The sequence below is a fragment of the Myxocyprinus asiaticus genome, chromosome 19 (genome assembly GCF_019703515.2).
Source record: "Myxocyprinus asiaticus isolate MX2 ecotype Aquarium Trade chromosome 19, UBuf_Myxa_2, whole genome shotgun sequence".
In the NCBI taxonomy this organism is placed as follows: Eukaryota; Metazoa; Chordata; class Actinopteri; order Cypriniformes; family Catostomidae; genus Myxocyprinus; species Myxocyprinus asiaticus.
This window is the reverse complement of record NC_059362.1, coordinates 2,937,091-2,956,429: the sequence shown is the minus strand read 5'-3', so window position 1 is coordinate 2,956,429 and position 19,339 is coordinate 2,937,091. Positions and strand designations below refer to the sequence as shown.

The window sequence follows — 19,339 nt, the reverse complement described above, 5'->3', positions numbered from 1 at the left end:
CTGTAGATGTTGTTTGGTGTTTTCTGTAGATGTTGTTTGGTGTTCACTGTAGATGTTGTTTGGTGTTCGCTGTAGATGTTGTTTAGTGTTCACTGTAGATGTTGTTTGGTGTTCGCTGTAGATGATGTTTGGTGTTCGCTGTAGACATTGTTTGGTATTTTCTGTAGATGTTGTTTGGTGTTCTCTGTAGATATTGTTTGGTGTTCGCTGTAGATGTTGTTTGGTGTTCGCTGTAGATGTTGTTTGGTGTTTTCTGTAGCTGTTGTTTGGTGTTACCTTTAGATGGTGTTTGGTGTTTGCTGTAGATGTTGTTTGGTGTTCGCTGTAGATGATGTTTGGTGTTCGCTGTAGACATTTTTTGGTATTTTCTGTAGATGCTGTTTGGTGTTAGCAGTAGACATTGGTGTTCTCTGTAGATGTTCTTTAATGTTAGCTGTAGATGTTGTTTGGTGTTCGCTGTAGATGTTCTTTGATGTTAGCTGCAGATATTGTTTGGTGTTCTCTGCAGATGTTCTTTAATGTTAGCAGTAGACATTGGTGTTCTCTGTAGATGTTCTTTAATGTTAGCTGTAGATGTTGTTTGGTGTTAGCTGTAGTTGTTGTTTGTTGTTTTCTGTAGCTGTTGTTTGGTGTTTTCTGAAGATGTTGTTTGCTGTAGATGTTGTTTGGTGTTTTCTGTATATGTTTTTTGTTGTTTGCTGTAGATGTTGTTTGGTGTTTTCTGTAGATGTTGTTTGTTGTTTGCTGTAGATGTTGTTTGGTGTTCGCTGTAGATGTTGTTTAGTGTTCACTGTAGATGTTGTTTGGTGTTTTCTGTAGATGTTGTTTGGTGTTCACTGTAGATGTTGTTTGGTGTTCGCTGTAGATGTTGTTTAGTGTTCACTGTAGATGTTGTTTGGTGTTCGCTGTAGATGATGTTTGGTGTTCGCTGTAGACATTGTTTGGTATTTTCTGTAGATGTTGTTTGGTGTTCTCTGTAGATATTGTTTGGTGTTCGCTGTAGATGTTGTTTGGTGTTCGCTGTAGATGTTGTTTGGTGTTTTCTGTAGCTGTTGTTTGGTGTTACCTTTAGATGGTGTTTGGTGTTTGCTGTAGATGTTGTTTGGTGTTTGCTGTAGATGTTGTTTGGTGTTTGCTCTAGATGTTGTTTGGTGTTTTCTGTAGATGTTGTTTGTTGTTTGCTGTATATGTTGTTTGGTGTAAGCTGTAGATGTTGTTTGTTGTTTTCTGTAGCTGTTGTTTGGTGTTTTCTGAAGATATTGTTTACTGTTTGCTGTAGATGTTGTTTGTTGTTTACTGTAGATGTTGTTTGGTGTTTTCTGTATATGTTTTTTTGTTGTTTGCTGTAGATGTTGTTTGGTGTTTTCTGTAGATGTTGTTTGTTGTTTGCTGTAGATGTTGTTTGGTGTTTTCTGTAGATGTTGTTTGTTGTTTGCTGTAGATGTTGTTTGGTGTTAGCTGTAGATGTTGTTTAGTGTTAGCTGTAGATGTTTTTTGGTGTTTTCTGTAGATTTTTTTTTGGCTTTTTCTGTAGATGTTGTTTGGTGTTAGCTGTAAACATTGTTTGGTGTTTTCTGTAGATGTTGTTTGGTATTCGCTGTAGATGTTCTTTGATGTTAGCTGCAGATATTGTTTGGTGTTCTCTGCAGATGTTCTTTAATGTTAGCAGTAGACATTGGTGTTCTCTGTAGATGTTCTTTAATGTTAGCTGTAGATGTTGTTTGGTGTTCGCTGTAGATGATGTTTGTTGTTTTCTGTAGCTGTTGCTTGGTGTTTTCTGAAGATGTTGTTTGCTGTAGATGTTGTTTGGTGTTTTCTGTAGATGTTGTTTGTTGTTTGCTGTAGATGTTGTTTGGTGTTCGCTGTGTTCGCTGTAGATATTGTTTGGTATTTTCTGAAGATGTTGTTTGGTGTTAGCTATAGATGTTGTTTAATGTTCACTGTAGATGTTGTTTGGTGTTCGCTGTAGATGTTGTTTAGTGTTCACTGTAGATGTTGTTTGGTGTTCGCTGTAGATGATGTTTGGTGTTCGCTGTAGACATTTTTTGATATTTTCTGTAGATGCTGTTTGGTGTTAGCAGTAGACATTGGTGTTCTCTGTAGATGTTCTTTAATGTTAGCTGTAGATGTTGTTTGGTGTTCGCTGTAGATATTGTTTGGTGTTCGCTGTAGATGTTGTTTGGTGTTCGCTGTATATGTTGTTTGGTGTTTTCTGTAGCTGTTGTTTGGTGTTACCTTTAGATGTTGTTTGGTGTTTGCTGTAGATGTTGTTTGGTGTTTGCTGTAGATGTTGTTTGGTGTTTTCTGTAGATGTTGTTTGTTGTTTTCTGTAGCTGTTGTTTGGTGTTTTCTGAAGATATTGTTTGCTGTTTGCTGTAGATGTTGTTTGTTGTTTGCTGTAGATGATGTTTGGTGTTTTCTGTATATGTTTTTTTTGTTGTTTGCTGTAGATGTTGTTTGGTGTTTTCTGTAGATGTTGTTTGTTGTTTGCTGTAGATGTTGTTTGGTGTTAGCTGTAGGTGTTGTTTAGTGTTTTCTGTAGATGTTTTTTTGGCTTTTTCTGTAGATGTTGTTTGGTATTCGCTGTAGATGTTCTTTGATGTTAGCTGCAGATATTGTTTGGTGTTCTTTGCAGATGTTCTTTAATGTTAGCAGTAGACATTGGTGTTCTCTGTAGATGTTCTTTAATGTTAGCTGTAGATGTTGTTTGGTGTTAGCTGTAGATGTTGTTTGTTGTTTTCTGTAGCTGTTGTTTGGTGTTTTCTGAAGATGTTGTTTGCTGTAGATGTTGTTTGGTGTTTTCTGTATATGTTTTTTTTGTTTGCTGTAGATGTTGTTTGGTGTTTTCTGTAGATGTTGTTTGTTGTTTGCTGTAGATGTTGTTTGGTGTTCGCTGTAGATGTTGTTTGGTATTTTCTGAAGATGTTGTTTAGTGTTAGCTATAGATGTTGTTTAGTGTTCACTGTAGATGTTGTTTGGTGTTCGCTGTAGATGTTGTTTGGTGTTCGCTGTAGATGTTGTTTGGTGTTCGCTGTAGATGTTGTTTAGTGTTCACTGTAGATGTTGTTTGGTGTTCACTGTAGATGTTGTTTGGTGTTCGCTGTAGACATTGTTTGGTATTTTCTGTAGATGCTGTTTGGTGTTAGCAGTAGACATTGGTTTTCTCTGTAGATGTTCTTTAATGTTAGCTGTAGATGTTGTTTGGTGTTAGCTGTAGATGTTGTTTGTTGTTTTCTGTAGCTGTTGTTTGGTGTTTTCTGAAGATTTTGTTTGCTGTAGATGTTGTTTGGTGTTTTCTGTATATGTTTTTTGTTGTTTGCTGTAGTTGTTGTTTGGTGTTTTCTGTAGATGTTGTTTGTTGTTTGCTGTAGATGTTGTTTGGTGTTCGCTGTGTTCGCTGTAGATGTTGTTTGGTATTTTCTGAAGATGTTGTTTGGTGTTAGCTATAGATGTTGTTTAGTGTTCACTGTAGATGTTGTTTGGTGTTCGCTGTAGATGATGTTTGGTGTTCGCTGTAGACATTATTTGGTATTTTCTGTAGATGCTGTTTGGTGTTAGCAGTAGACATTGGTGTTCTCTGTAGATGTTCTTTAATGTTAGCTGTAGATGTTGTTTGGTGTTCGCTGTAGATATTGTTTGGTGTTCGCTGTAGATGTTGTTTGGTGTTCGCTGTATATGTTGTTTGGTGTTCGCTGTATATGTTGTTTGGTGTTTTCTGTTGCTGTATTTTGGTGTTACCTTTAGATGTTGTTTGGTGTTTGCTGTAGATGTTGTTTGGTGTTTGCTGTAGATGTTGTTTGGTGTTTGCTCTAGATGTTGTTTGGTGTTTTCTGTAGATGTTGTTTGTTGTTTGCTGTATATGTTGTTTGGTGTAAGCTGTAGATGTTGTTTGGTGTTTTCTGTAGATGTTGTTTGTTGTTTGCTGTATATGTTGTTTGGTGTAAGCTATAGATGTTGTTTGTTGTTTTCTGTAGCTGTTGTTTGGTGTTTTCTGAAGATATTGTTTGCTGTTTGCTGTAGATGTTGTTTGTTGTTTGCTGTAGATGATGTTTGGTGTTTTCTGTATATGTTTTTTTGTTGTTTGCTGTAGATGTTGTTTGGTGTTTTCTGTAGATGTTGTTTGTTGTTTGCTGTAGATGTTGTTTGGTGTTAGCTGTAGATGTTGTTTAGTGTTTTCTGTTGATGTTTTTTTGGCTTTTTCTGTAGATGTTGTTTGGTGTTAGCTGTAAACATTGTTTGGTGTTTTCTGTAGATGTTGTTTGGTATTCGCTGTAGATGTTCTTTGATGTTAGCTGCAGATATTGTTTGGTGTTCTCTGCAGATGTTCTTTAATGTTAGCTGTAGACATTGTTTGGTATTTTCTGTAGATGCTGTTTGGTGTTAGCAGTAGACATTGGTGTTCTCTGTAGATGTTCTTTAATGTTAGCTGTAGATGTTGTTTGTTGTTTTCTGTAGCTGTTGTTTGGTGTTTTCAGAAGATGTTGTTTGCTGTTTGCTGTAGATGTTGTTTGGTGTTTTCTGTATATGTTGTTTGTTGTTTGCTGTAGATGTTGTTTGGTGTTTCTGAAGATGTTTTTTGCTTTTAGCTGTAAACATTGTTTGGTGTTTTCTGTAGATGTTTGGTGTTTGCTGTACATTATGTTTGGCATTTGCTGTACATTTTATTTGGTGTTAGCTGTAGATGTTGTTTGGTTTTTGTATGTACAATGGATTTTTTGTTCGCTTGGGTTCTGTAATATCATTATATGCTGTATATTTAAGAATATATTCAGTACGTTCTCAGCTCTGTGAAATTGTATGTGTGTGTGCATGTGTAGTATTATGTTACAGTCATGCCAAATGTTAGCCTGACCTCAGGTCTATTTTTTTTTTTTGAATGAATGTCTTCTGAAGTGAATCGATAGGTTTATGTAAGAAACAATTTGATATTTAAATAGTTTTTAACTTTAAATCGGCGCTTCCTTCCAGGGCTCTGATGTTGTTTGAAATGGAAAACTGTCACTTGACATTCGTTCTTCTGTTGTAAATAAGCGCCGCTTCCGAATTCTCGCGTGAACTCACCGACGCGCTTACATCATGCTTCGCGTCAGCTGCTAGCAGTAAGTGCTTTTTAAAAGTTAATAACATTTTAATAATTGATTTATTTTTTTACACAAATGTATCGATTTGCTTCAGAATACTTTCTTTGATCGACTGGAGTCACATGGATTACTTTTATGCTGCCTAAATGTGACTTTTGGACCATCAAAGTGCTGCCACCTATGTACTTCCCTTATAAGGACCTGGCAGAGAATCTTCTTCTAAAAATCTTCATTTGTGTTCTGCTGAAGAAAGACAGTCATACACATCTGGGATGGCATCAGGTTAAGTGAATAATGAGAGGATTTTCATTTTTGGGCGAACTATTCCTTTAAAACAATCTACAAAATGGAAAGTGCTATTAAAAGTGTTACATTCCTAAGTTTTAGATGAAGTAAAACAAGTGCTTACATTGGGAAAAGAATAATAAACAACATCCAGTTGGAGACTACTTCAAACAATCTTCACCCAGATTTCTCAGGACAAACTAGAACAATACCTATGAGAAATACTGTAGAGAGGCAGATGATCACTTTGTAAGATCCAGCGTTTAGATGCAGTGAATGAAGCGAAGGTGCTCACTCAAGTACCTGAGCTCTGCATAACACTGGTCTGTATGCGGATGAGCATAAAAGATGGCATCACTCAAAAACCATGTGAAAGCACAGTATGATTTTGGAATAGTGACCGTTTGAATGTAGAAAAATACTTTTGTGGTTATATAAGATTAGGATTGCCCAAAGTTTAAAGTGATATGCAATGGGAACCAAAAGACTGATACCATATTCTAATATATGAATATATGATTAAACATTGAAATTAACAGAAAGAAAAACAAAGAAAAATTATGACATATAATTAATATTCTGCAATATTTCTAGGTCAAAGAAATATAAATCAACATTCTAATCAAAGCAAATTTATGACATTAGTCATGCTAACCCTTTTATACAAAAGATCAAGATTGCTTCTGTTGAAGCACACAAGATGCTCTTTGGAATATTCTCAAAGCATTATTGAGTGCATGCTGTCATTAAAGCAAAAGAGTGACAAAACAAATACTAAGACATTCCCAAAATAATGTTAATTTTTCAATTTATCTTTTCACTAAAATTGTTATGCTGATAATAGATTTTGTAATTAAAAATTGTATCAAAGGACTACCTCACCTAAAATGAAAGTTTTGACATTATTGACATTATTCGCTTCATATGTTTTGTTTATTAAAATGATTCTATTGAAAAGAATGATTTATTCACGAAATCTGATTTGGCGACTTCACCCATAAACTCTCATGAATGCACCAAGTAGAGCTAGAGCAGATGTTAAGATTGTCAAGTGAATAACAATTTAAATTTGGGTGAATGTCCTACTATCACCCAGTCAAAGATCTGATCTTAATATGAATATATAGCACTATTAAAATTGTTGTGCACAAATGTCATGACAAACTACACCAAATTAGAGGGGAAAAAAGCAAAATACTGTAAAACAAAAGAGTTTCTATAAAACTTTTAGCCTAGAATGTGGCAAATGAATACTTGTGCATACAATGTCATATACTGTATGAGTAATTGTTATGAGATTCAGTATTTTGAAATAATTTCATAAATAACAAAGTTGTAGGATTTGTAAACTGAGAGAACTGATTATGAGTCTTAATTCTTTTGCACGGCACTGTGTATCTATGCAGCAACGTTGCTTCAAAAAGCGTTATAAATGTGAATTTGATGAGTTTTGTTGAAAAGTTTAGCATTTGTTTGAGTAAAAACATTCTGGAGAGATTCAGATCATGCAACATGAACATCTCATGCCAGAAGTTTTCAGAAAAACTGGAAAATTACAAAACAACACCTGCACACTCGCCAAATGTTTAGGCTTTTTTCTTTTCAGCTATTAAATGTTTGAGTTTGTTTAGCTGAACTGAAAGTGATTGAAACCTCTGAGAATAATCACTGACAGAACAGATGTTAGAGACTGGGAATATGCTGTCATTTTCATCTGTGTGTGGAGGTGGCGGGGTCTTAGGCCAGCGAGCACAGTCAGATAAGAGACTGCACATCTGTGTTTGAGTCGTGGCATTTCTGACAGGTTGTGGGTTATGACATGTTTTTTATAGCTCAGCCTCTCTCTGTCAGATACTGCCGTGATGGCTGTTTGTCTCCTGCAAAATCTGTGGCCTTTGCCCGTGCCGTAAATGAACACCTGAGGGCAGCTGGCAATGCTGTCTTCTTTAACATGGCCACACTAAGTCACACACATTCATATACGGTCTGCTTAATAAGAATAATGTTGGAAATCTTAGTTTAAGAATAGTTTAAGAATAAATGACTGACCAATATTAAAGGGGTCATGTCATACATTTCTTTACCATTTTATTTTTATTTCCCTTAAGTCCACTATAGTGTCATTCATGATTTCCTTCACCAAAATATTTTGTTTCATGAAGATTTTCCAACTGTAAATGTTTGAACATGTCTACATAATATATCAAACTCTATTATATAAAAATTATATATATATATTTATTTTTTATTTTTATTTTTTTTTTTTACTTTAAATTCAAAAGCACCCATAGATTTAGTTAAGGTTTATTTTCTTGACTTATTTTGTTCAGAACTGTGGATGTATCTTAAAATATTTGTGTTTGTTATCATTAGTAGAAAAAGTAACACATGGATCAGAAAACCATTAAAGGGGAGAGTGGGGCTAGATGTCGTACATTTTTACAGTGAATATTTCTCAGGATATTTTTGTTTTTCAAAGTCAGTTTCTGCATAGCCACATACCTTATAAGCTATTGAACTTTTTTTTTATGTTTTTGCCAGAAAAAAATAGAAAGAATCCATTTTACTCTTGTTGACCTTTTGTGACAACTTACCCTAATAGCGGGGCTTATTGCCATACTAAATCAGGTAAGTTATTACAGTGGAACCTGTCTTTAAACCAGTTATGTATTAAACAGTGATGTGGTTACTGTAATTAATTAGTTACTGTAATGTGTGAAAAGTGTTTCAGAAAGTAACTTACTTTTCTTAAGTAAAGTATTGTGATTTCCCAATAAGTAATGAGTAGTGTAATGTGATTATACTGTAGTTTTTAGAGCAGTATATAGTTATACACAATTTTTGGTGGATTACATTTTGGGTAACTTACCTAACACTGATTATGAGGCACAAAGCGATTCATAGAAGAACAATAATGGAAAAAGTACAAAACTTAAGAAAATATCAAAACATTGTTTTGGCAAACAAATATTGTAATTGATAAACTGTATAGTAAATCCATGATATTGAAAACACATGTGACAACATGCCCCAACCTGACTTTCATAAAAATTACTTTTCAGTAAAAATCTGCCTTCATAATATAGTTGGCTCTTTTCTTAATGTACTATATGCCAGTGTGGTTTGATTATGTTTGTTTATTTACCCAAGAGCTACAACAAAGTAATGATGAAAGTAAATTTTACTTTGGAGGGTACAATTCATATACAGTATATCAATACTTGATACAGTATATTGCTCATGTGACAACTTGCATATGGATCAATGACATTTTTTTTTGTCCACGTCTAATAAATTATTCAAAAATACATTACAAATGTAATTCACACAAAACAATTACTTGAATACACCTCTTCTGTAATGAACATGTTTTCAATTAAAGTCATTTAGATCTTTTTTCTGGGGCTTAAAGTCAAAAATGTCATGTGGTGCATCCGCCCGGAGACAGTAAAAAAATTCAAAGTCTCATTAAAAGCTGAAATTCGTAAAAAAAAAAAAAAAAAGAAATGTTGGCATGAGTTGTGCAGAGTAATCTTTTATTATTAATGATTTAAAAAAAATTGTTTTGTTATATCATTTGTTGCAGGTCATTTGGTGCAAACTTAAAAATTCATGATATTTGTAAAAATATTTTTCACCTTGAAACGTTTTTTTGAAATTAATGATGAAGTTGATGAAAGAATTTTAATAAGTTTTACTTGATGGTTGCACCACATAACACTTTTAAAGTCATGAAACATATATATATATATATATATATATATATATATATATATATATATATAAACATTTTTTGTTTTTTGTGTTCAAAATGCTATAAACGTTTTTTACAACAATTTGTAAAAACAACATGAACTGAAATATTTCATGTCAGTAATTAACATGAAAAGTGAAAAGTTTTGGTAACATATGGTAACCTTCGTTGATGCAGCATGAACTAACATGAACTAATAATGAACAGTATTACAGCATTTATTTATCTTGGTTAATGTTTTTTCAACATAGAGACTACAAACACATTTTTAAAAATATATTTTTTTATAAGTTAACATTACTAATGCATTATGATCTAACAGGTTTTTTTGTTTGTTTGTTTTTTTGGTCATAAATTAACATAAACCAAAATGAATAATTACTGTAAATTATTGTTGTTCATTATTAGTTCACAATATCATGCATTTAGTAATGTTAACAAATAGAACTTTATTGTTAAGTATTACCAAAATATTAATGATATCCAGTATAAAATGTGTTAAAAACACATTTGTGTGAGACACTGTCCTAACCCTACCTCACACAGAAACCTTTTTGCATGTTTACATTTTAATTAAGACATCATTATATTATATTATATTATATTATATTATATTATATTATATTATATTATATTATATTAAACACTTTAAGGTTCTATTCATTAACATTAGTAAATGCATTAGGCATTGTGAGCTAATAATGAACAGTAATTATTTACAGTAATTATTGATCTTGGTTAATGTTAATTTATAAAAAAATGTAATGATTTATTTTTAGTTGATTCGTTGTTAGCAATAGAATCGGTGATAAGATTACATTTAAATGCATGAAATATATAAAAAGCTATACAAATAATTGTAAAAATGGACATTTGGAGACCACAGACTATGAAAAAACTGTGAATTGAAATGCACAGTCCAGAAATTATACCAGCCACATAATGTAAAAAGGTTGTCACCCCTAAGAACATGTAATATTTAACTTATATTCTTTGTCGTTTTCACATTAATGCGAAAAAAAAGAAGAAAGTATAGTGAATAAAAAAAGAATAAAAAAGAAAAGTGTTCCAGACGTGACAGTTGTAAAAGTGGCACTTGCTGTTCATGATTTGGGAAAACCAAACACTCCGAAACCTGCATTGTTTGACCTCTGAGACTTCTGTATTTTATCCATTAAGACTGCATGATTGATTGAATTAAGAATGAAATCACAATATGTCCTTGTATGATTACTAAAATTCAAAAGGCTGTGTTTTATAAAACAAACTACATTCAGTGCTTAAGTCAGCGATGCGTGAGCAAGCGGCACACTCTAGCAGATGTAAGTGGTAAGCAATTTTAGATGATGTTTATCATATTACAATTCAAATAGTTCTGCCTCGTCTTGCCTAACAGAGAAAAACACTTTATTAGGTCCCGGTTTCCTTCTCTCCATCTCTGTGCAAAACATAGCTGAATGTCGGTCTGGGTTGTCATTATGTAGCACAACCATTTTAACCATTCTAATAAAAAGAAATGTTACCTTTGTACTAAGTTAACATATTAAATGATTTCTTAAGGATTTAGTGACACATTATTTTTTTAGTAGACTGGAGTAATGACAGCTGAAAATGGGGCTTTGTCATCATGGATAAAAATGTAATTTTATTATAAATAAAAACATTAAACACTTATTTTAAATTATAGAGATTATATCTCTGTAATCTATAACCACATTACATTTGAAAAATGAAAATTCTTGGTCGAAATTGAACATTCTGAACACTTGTTTTTCTTTTTTCTTTTTCTTTTCTTTTTGTTTTTAAAAAAAGAATAGCCAAATCTATTGGATATTTCCCTTCATTTTAATGAATGGACATTTGCTGTCAGCCACGCAAAACCACGTCCCCAGCATTGCGTGTGTATGTCAAGACTGCAGAACAGGCATTCTCAAAGAAGAATACCAATACAACTAGCTCAGTATTTATTGTGCATTAAATTACACATACTGCATGACTTCTGTACATGTGGATGGTATTGTGAGCAAAGAAACCTGCTGTAACAAGGTTAAAATGGGAAAAGAGGAGGCGGGAACCAGCTGAACGGTCAAAATAATATTTAGTGAAACAAAAACACACACAACACAAATGCACAGACAGCAGTTGTGTGTGGCTCTCTCTCTCTCGAACTGCCGCGTCCCGCTGCACTTATCCCTCTCCTCGGCTGATTAGCCCGATTGGGGGCCAGGCGTGCATAGTCACGGCCTGGCCCCACCCTCCTCCTCGTCACACCTTTATATTTGTGCAGTCTTCTGGTGTGTGTATTTGTGAATTGAGCGCGTGTGGATCTGTTGTGTGCATGTGTTCTGGCCTCTCACGATGGTCAACATTGCGCAACCACAGACGCAGAAGATTCCACGCATTTATGTGTGGAACTTGCAAAGCATTTGTAGTCTTTTTAGTGGAGAAAAGATACAAATACTCTTCATTCCCCTAACAAATGTATCCAGTTTGAATGGGAACTCTGTTCCCCTTTGTCCCCCCACCCCCCCATTTCCTGCCCTGGGTATAACTAATGTATACTTAAACAACTTTTTAATTTTGAAAATGTATTAATTGCCTATACTGTATGTTGAAATCAAATTAACAAAGATTAATACACGTTGTAGAAGTATTGTTTATTGTTAGTTCATGTTAACTACTGTGTTAACTAATGTTAATGAAAACCATATTATTGAAAAGTGTTACCAATATTATTAATATCACTTAATCACTTATTTAATCACTTACAGTCACAAAAACAGACTCGCCAAGTAATACATATACAGTATTCAATCACACAAAGGTATTAAACATCACACACAGTATTTAACAGTATTTTGTTTTCTTTACTAAAATCATGAGATTAATGGTAATGTAAACGATTTTGTAAGACACACCCCTTCTTTCCAAAACACCACCCTCCAAAGATAACGTTGACCAACACCCGAACAATAGACAACAATAGAGCAGCACTGCATCTTCTCATGGTTGTCAAACACAACTGTAGCAAAATAGTGCCCTCAGATGACAACTGTTATGAGTGTAAATCTGAAATTAAACCTGAATTACACTTAATCTACACTTGTATAAAAATGTGCAAAATGGGGGGCCTGGGTATCTCAGCGAGTAAAGACGCTGACTATCACCCCTGGAGTCGCGAGTTCGAATCCAGGACGTGCTGAGTGACTCCAGCCAGGTCTCCTAAGCAACCAAATTGGCCCAGTTGCTAGGGAGGGTAGAGTCACATGAGGTAACCTCCTCGTGGTTGCTATAATGTGGTTCGCTCTCGGTGGGGCGCGTGGTGAGTTGTGCGTGGATGCTGCGGAGAATAGCGTTAAGCCTCCACACGTCTCTGTGGTAACACACTCAATAAGCCACGTGATAAGATGCATGGATTGACGGTCTCAGATGTGGAGGCAACTGAGATTCGTCCTCTGTCATCCGGATTGAGGTGAGTCACTACACCACCACGAGGATTTAGAGCGCATTGGGAATTGGGCATTCCATATTGGGGAGAAAAACAAAAAAGAAAAAAAGAATGTGCAAATTGATTTAGAGGCAAAAAGCACATCAAAGTTTTCTGATTGGCTGATGAAAGAATGTGTCAGCGGCCCACGGTCACCACCTTATTAAAATAGCATTATCTCAGTATAGAAGCAATAGAAGTCAATGGAAAGTCTCCACCATGATAGAAACTAAACATGTGTGTGTTGTGTGTGTTTGTGTGGGAGAGAGAGAGAGAGGGAGAGAGTGATGATAACTGTATTGTTGCTTTTCTGTTGGTGTGTTTCCCATGGGGCAATGTTGCCTAAAAAGGCAACAGAAATGAGAAGAGACTCGAGCCTAGCTTCTTCTCTTCTGTATCTCGTGTTTTCTTTTATTCAGGTCAGCTCTTCAGGTAAGCTGGAATGTCACTGCGCCCCAAAGCTTTCTGAATGCCACAGAAAACCATTGGACACACACACACACACACACACACACACACACACACACACACACACACGCAGCCACACAGCCTGGCAGTAACTTCATCAGCATCCTGGTTTCAGTGTGTAGTGAATGTGTGTGTTTGTGGAGGAGGGGGAAGCCTCAGACATCTCTCTGAAATTTAGTGTGTTAATGTGGCTATGACATGTTGATTTGATATTGGTCTTGTCGGACTAAATCTGCTACACTGCTGCTGTAGTACAGAGACTTGCTACAGCTAGAATATACAGTACACAGACATGCTGAGTTAAGCATGTGGACGTGCTGCTGCTGCTACACAATTAGACATAAATACAATCCCCATGTAGTAGATCTAGACCAGTGAAGGTGGGGTGGAGGAGGGTTTCATAAAAAGCTCTCGCAGTGCTCTGCCATGAACACACTCGTGCCAATCAGCCGAGGAGAGGGATAAATGCAGCCGGATGCAACAGACTGGGTGAGAGAGAGCCACACGCAGCTGCTGTGTGTGCATTTGTGTTTGTGTCTTTTTGTTTAAATTAAATATTACTTTGACTGTTCAGCTGGTTCCCGCCTCCTCCTTTCCCATTTTAAACCCTGTTACATTTGTGCCGAAACCCGTGAAGGAGGAACGGCTGAAACCGGCTGAACAGTCAAAGTAATATTTAATGAAACAAAAACACACAAACATAAACACACACACGGCAGCTGCGTGTGGCTCTCTCTCTCCCGAGCTGCCACATTCAGCTGCATTTATCCCTCTCCTCGGCTGATTAGCCCAATTGGGGGCTGGGTATGCGTAGTCACGGCCCCGCCCCACCCTCCTCCTCGTCACACAGGCTTACTTGCAAACTAAGCAAATTTAAATCTAGGCAAAGAGAGAATGTGCATGTTGATTGGCTACCTGAACACACGTTAAAGGACCAGTCAGCTTACGCCATGTTAGCCGATTGGCTCGACATGTGACATGTGAGCGAGCTGATTGGCAAACTGATTACAAGTTCAAAGAACCTATCAGCTTGCACCATGTAGAGTTTCATATATATATATATATATATATATATATACACACACACACATACAGTATATATATATATATATATATATATATATATATATATATATATATATATATATATATATATAATTATCGTTTTTTTGAGTGAATATTAATGTAGTGTTCCACGTTCTTCTCAAACACAGGTGTTCCAGATTGCTTATGTGATCCTGAAAGCAGCGAACTCCCCTAGGCCAGGCAACTGGATTCTGGAACGTTCTCTGGATGGTGAAACATTTATGCCGTGGCAGTATTATGCCATAACCGATACAGAGTGCATTACACGCTTTAACATCGTCCCCAGAAGAGGCCCACCGTCCTACACCAGTGACGATGAGGTCATCTGTACTTCCTTCTATTCGAAAATCCATCCACTGGAGAACGGTGAGGTGAGAAAAACCTTTGACCATTGAAATCAGCAAAATGAAATAGTTTTAATTCCACATGAAACTACTAATAAATTGTGAAAATGATAAAACTGCAATTGTTTTAAAGAGGTCCTACACTGTTTTGTAATTTTTTTCCTAAAAGTTCACATAATGTTGGTCAATGTTTCTTGATTATAATTTATTTATTTTTTTTCTGAACATTTTCCACCCTGTCTCTGACCCTTACAATTAAAAAGGCTGTTTTTGCTGCTGTACCTTTAAGACGTATGTATGTTAATGACCTCTGTTATGTTTTGCTAACCTCTTCGCATCTAAAATGAAAAACAACATCCCTGTCAAGTTGTGAATGTCTGCTTAGTTCACTGGAAAAAAAAATGTTGAAGCTAGAGTATGCAGTTTATACCAGAAGCATTTTTTGTTATACTGGTTGAAAGTCTCTTTGCATCCTGACAGCAATCAATAAATAAAAAAAAAAAAAAAAAAAAACGTTATCTGTGGCAGTCACAGGCCTGTAAAAGGCCCGTCCAATCATTTCATTTGGCCCGAATGCAATGATTGGATTGCCTACCTGCCTGTCTAACTACATACCTGCCTACCTGAGCGCACTCTGCCCGTGCACTCAGTGGCGTGAGTTAGGGGGCAGGACTATCTGACTGTTTGAACTACTGCAGGCAAGGGGTGTATTCAGAAAGGTGTTTTAAAAACAACACTTATTTTTGCAATTCCATTCGGTGGTGCTAGTGTCGCAGAAATTACATACTCCAGCTTTAACTAAAAATGTTCTTCATATGGTAAAATCTAAATTGACTGGTTTTATTCAATTCAAAAATATGATTTAACATCACTGAATCAACCTAAATACATGAAGCTACAGCAACAAAACACATTTTTTAAGGGTTAGTTCAAGTAGAATATTGGAATAATCTTTTATTTTAAGTTCTTAAGAAAAATAACATTTGTTTTAAAATATTATTAATATTTGAAAAGCTTTTTTCCACAAAATCAAAGTCAGGTAGTGTAACCAACTGATAGGTAGCTATTTTGTTGTCATTTGAAAAAAACAACAACATTTTGACATTTTTATGAAATGCACAATTTGTTCATGTCAAACTGAGTAACCATAAGAAACTTTGATATTTGTTATTTAAAATTCATTATATTTATTATAAATAAATAAATAAATAAAAAATGCTGAAATTAAATGTTTCATTTTAAATGTTTCAAACATTCATGAAACCAACATGGACACAAAGATTTGTCCATATTCACATTTTTATGAAATTAACACATTTAAATTAAATAGTTGAAAAAAATTATATATATATTTTTTCACCTCAGATAACCCTTTTTGACAATGATCCACATGCAAACCCACAAATACATGTAGAATCACACATATTTGCATCAACAATACTACTACTAACTTACCCACACATTGACGGTTTAACAGCAGGCTGACATGTGCACCCACACAGAGATGATAAATGAGATGGAAGTTGTCCACATCTCTAACAGAAGCAGTTTTAATATATGTGTGTTTGTGTGTATTTTTTGAAAGTCAGATTTACAGCTGTCAGATCATAGGACTGTATTGAACTGCCTCTGTGAGAGTCTGTGTGCTAAAGGTGTGTTTGTACTAATGAGGGAGGTGGGCGGGTAGATCAGGCCTCGACTCATATGTTACTCTATCTCCTTTAAAAACAGACAGCATAACCTCAAACAGCACTAATTAGCACACATCATTAACCCAGTGTGGTGGAACGACCCATCCCTCCCTCTCGTCATCGTCACCCCGCCTCTTAGGGCCGTCCTTAATCCAGGCTCAAAACAGGAGTGGGCTGGAGAGTGAGATGAGGTGCATAGTTAATAAACCTCGTTTCGACAGTGGTGACATTGCCGCCCCACATGCCACGGATCCAGGAGTCGAGCGAGTGTGGCCGTCAGACCTCCCTCATGCCTGGGCCACTCCATGGACATACTCCGACCTTCACTGAGAAACCTTTTAACAGCGAGGATGCCAGATTCCCCTTTATTTTGAACACAATTCCACCTGGACACCATTTTCCCCATTTTTGGATATTTTATGTTTATTATTTCCAATAAATGCCTCTCCGAAGGTTTGACGCCACACCCACTTTGTCACCCAACATGGGAGGAGGTGCCGACGGGGCAACGCTTGGTGGGGTGGAATGACCCGCCCCTCCCGCTCGTCATCATCACCTTGCCTCTTAGGATTGTCCTTCAGCCAGGCTCACAACGAGAGTGGGCTGGAGAGTGAGAAGAGGTGCATAGATAATAAGCCTCATTTCGACAGTGGTGGATGAAGCACACCTGATGTGAATAATGCTTAATCAACGCTGTCTTTAAAATGCAGAGCGTACCTCTTCTCTGGGAGCCGGCTTCAAATCTCCATGTGTGCACACACTGGAATCCTTGCACGCTCTGGACCAGAGCGGGGAGGGTTCAGCCAAATTAGATGCGTCGCCGGACTCACTCCTCGGACCCTCGGCATGAGTTAGATGTGACGACGCTAGAGGCCGGGCCGCTTCCCCTCACACCTGCCACAGACCTGGGAAGACAGGCCACCAACGACGTGACGTGCCACGGATCCAAGAGGGGAGGTTGTGCGGCCATCGGACCCTGCTCATGCCTGGGCCCCTTCATGGACACATCCCCGACCTTCACTGAGAAACCGTTTCATGGCAAGGATGCCAGGTTTCCCTTTATTTTGAAAACCATTCCCCCTGGACATTATTTTCCTGCATTTTTGGATATTTTATGTTTATTATTACTTCCAATGAATGTCTCTCCGAGGCATGACGCCACACCCACTGTGTCTGTCTCTTGCTCACCCTGCCACACCAGCAATAACAGCCCACTACAGCTGAACTTACTGACACACGAAGGCACACACACACACACACACATACACACAAACACTTCCTTAAGCTTTTGTTTTTAAAATACTTCTGTCAACAGAATATAATAATTGAACTGGAACTGACTTTATTTTTATCCTTTCAGAATGTAGTGCATTCAGTTTAAATGGATTCAGTTCCTCGTTAATCCATTCATCACATCTCATTTTCTCTCTTCTCTTTCAGATTCACACGTCACTGATAAACGGCCGCCCCAGCGCTGACGATCCTTCCCCCATGTTACTGAACTTCACCTCCGCCCGCTACATCCGCCTGCAGTTCCAAAGAATTCGCACACTAAACGCTGACCTCATGACCCTCGCCCTCAATGACCCCAGAGACGTCGACCCCATAGTCACCAGACGGGTGTGTGAAACGGGTGTTTCTAGACAGTTCTGATGCTTTGGCATCAGCAAGACCAGGATGTGGCACACATGTGTGTTTGTCAGTGTGTAGGATCGTTTATACACCATCTGTGAGTGTGGATAAAGGGAGCTAACAGTGCCCGGGCCGCCCCATCCATTATGAGCCTCTTCTCCTTAGACAGATGGGTTTTAATTAAAAACCACTCAGTAATTAGCAAATCTCTCTCACAAAAATGCCACATCACACGCCTTCACCCACCCACCTCCTCCTACAAATCCATTAACTCACTGATTGACCTGTTTACATCAAACAACAATTCTGTTATGAAATGGAAGGTTTACGTTTATCACACGCATTCAGCAATTTGGATAAATGTACTCAAAGAATTTGGTTCAAAGAGTAATTTTGCAGTCCGAGAATAGCATAGCACTAGCTATGATAGTCATGTGTGATTATTTATGTGTCTAATTTAAAAGTGAATTGTGTTTATCTTCTATCCGTTAAACATGCAAAAGCTTGCAGAAGTAGGTTATTCATTGAGTCATACTCAAGGTCAGTAACGTAATCTAAACGCTTTGCATTACTGCTTTAACACTTGCAGATTTTTTCACTTGTTTCAATGATAAACAAGCGAATAACAAGTGAGAAAATCTGCCAGTGCAGTAAAGGCTCCAATATACTCATGGCGAAGTTCTTCTTCATTCTTCACTCAGAGCTTAAAAGAAGTTTGAAACAGCTGAGCATCGGTATACTGTTTGTGAACTTTCAGACACTGGCCACATCGCTGGTTCAGGTGTTTAGAGGGGCATTAAATATGAGGATGCTCAAGATTACATGTATAACATCAACTTATACAACATTAAAATGTGTTATCAATGACTTCATGCCTCATACTTAGAGTAAAATTCAAATGAGATCAGTGAAAGATGCTGTTTTAACCACTCGATGAGGATTTAAATATATGCTGTTTATAATATGTAATTTGTCATGTTTACATTCTGCATTCATGACACTAATACGCTAACACACTATACGCGGCCATAAATATGTGCAGCGCTAGTAACTCTGTGTTATTGTATTTTTATGATGACTTTGATACTACTGCAAAGACGGGTGAATAACAGGATGTGAGACAGGCACAAATTAACAGAAAACAGTCAAAAGAATGATGATTAGAGACATATCTCTAATATGAATGTGTGAATGGCTTTCAACTGTAGACAGCACATGTATGAAGCAGCATATCAAACAACAGCGTGAATGGGTACTTGAGTAGATTTGGCTCCTTTTGTAGACTAATTAAAAAAACAAACAAATCAATGACATGGTCTTGCAAAATGCCTCTATGCAAACGATCGTACAGATGTAGGTACGTTTGCACCAGCATGGCAGTTTGTTCATGTTGACTGACTGAACAGCGTTACCAGAATTTAGCTTTCGGCCTCAGAGTAGGTGGAGCACCCGGTCTCACCTATCAGTGACGTGGACCAGTGCCAGTATTAAGGGGTTTAGCAGCCGGTACG

At 36.7% G+C, this 19,339-nt stretch overlaps 1 protein-coding gene across 1 annotated transcript in view; it reads left to right on the top strand.

The window, feature by feature from the left end:
- Positions 1-19,339, top strand: part of lama2 (laminin, alpha 2) — a 455,317-nt gene that overhangs the window by 154,010 nt on the left and 281,968 nt on the right. Inside the window, exons 4-5 of the mRNA XM_051644922.1 lie at positions 14,290-14,532; positions 17,637-17,816. Of these exons, the coding sequence (XP_051500882.1) occupies positions 14,290-14,532; positions 17,637-17,816 (423 nt within the window). The remainder of the gene's footprint in view (positions 1-14,289; positions 14,533-17,636; positions 17,817-19,339) is intronic.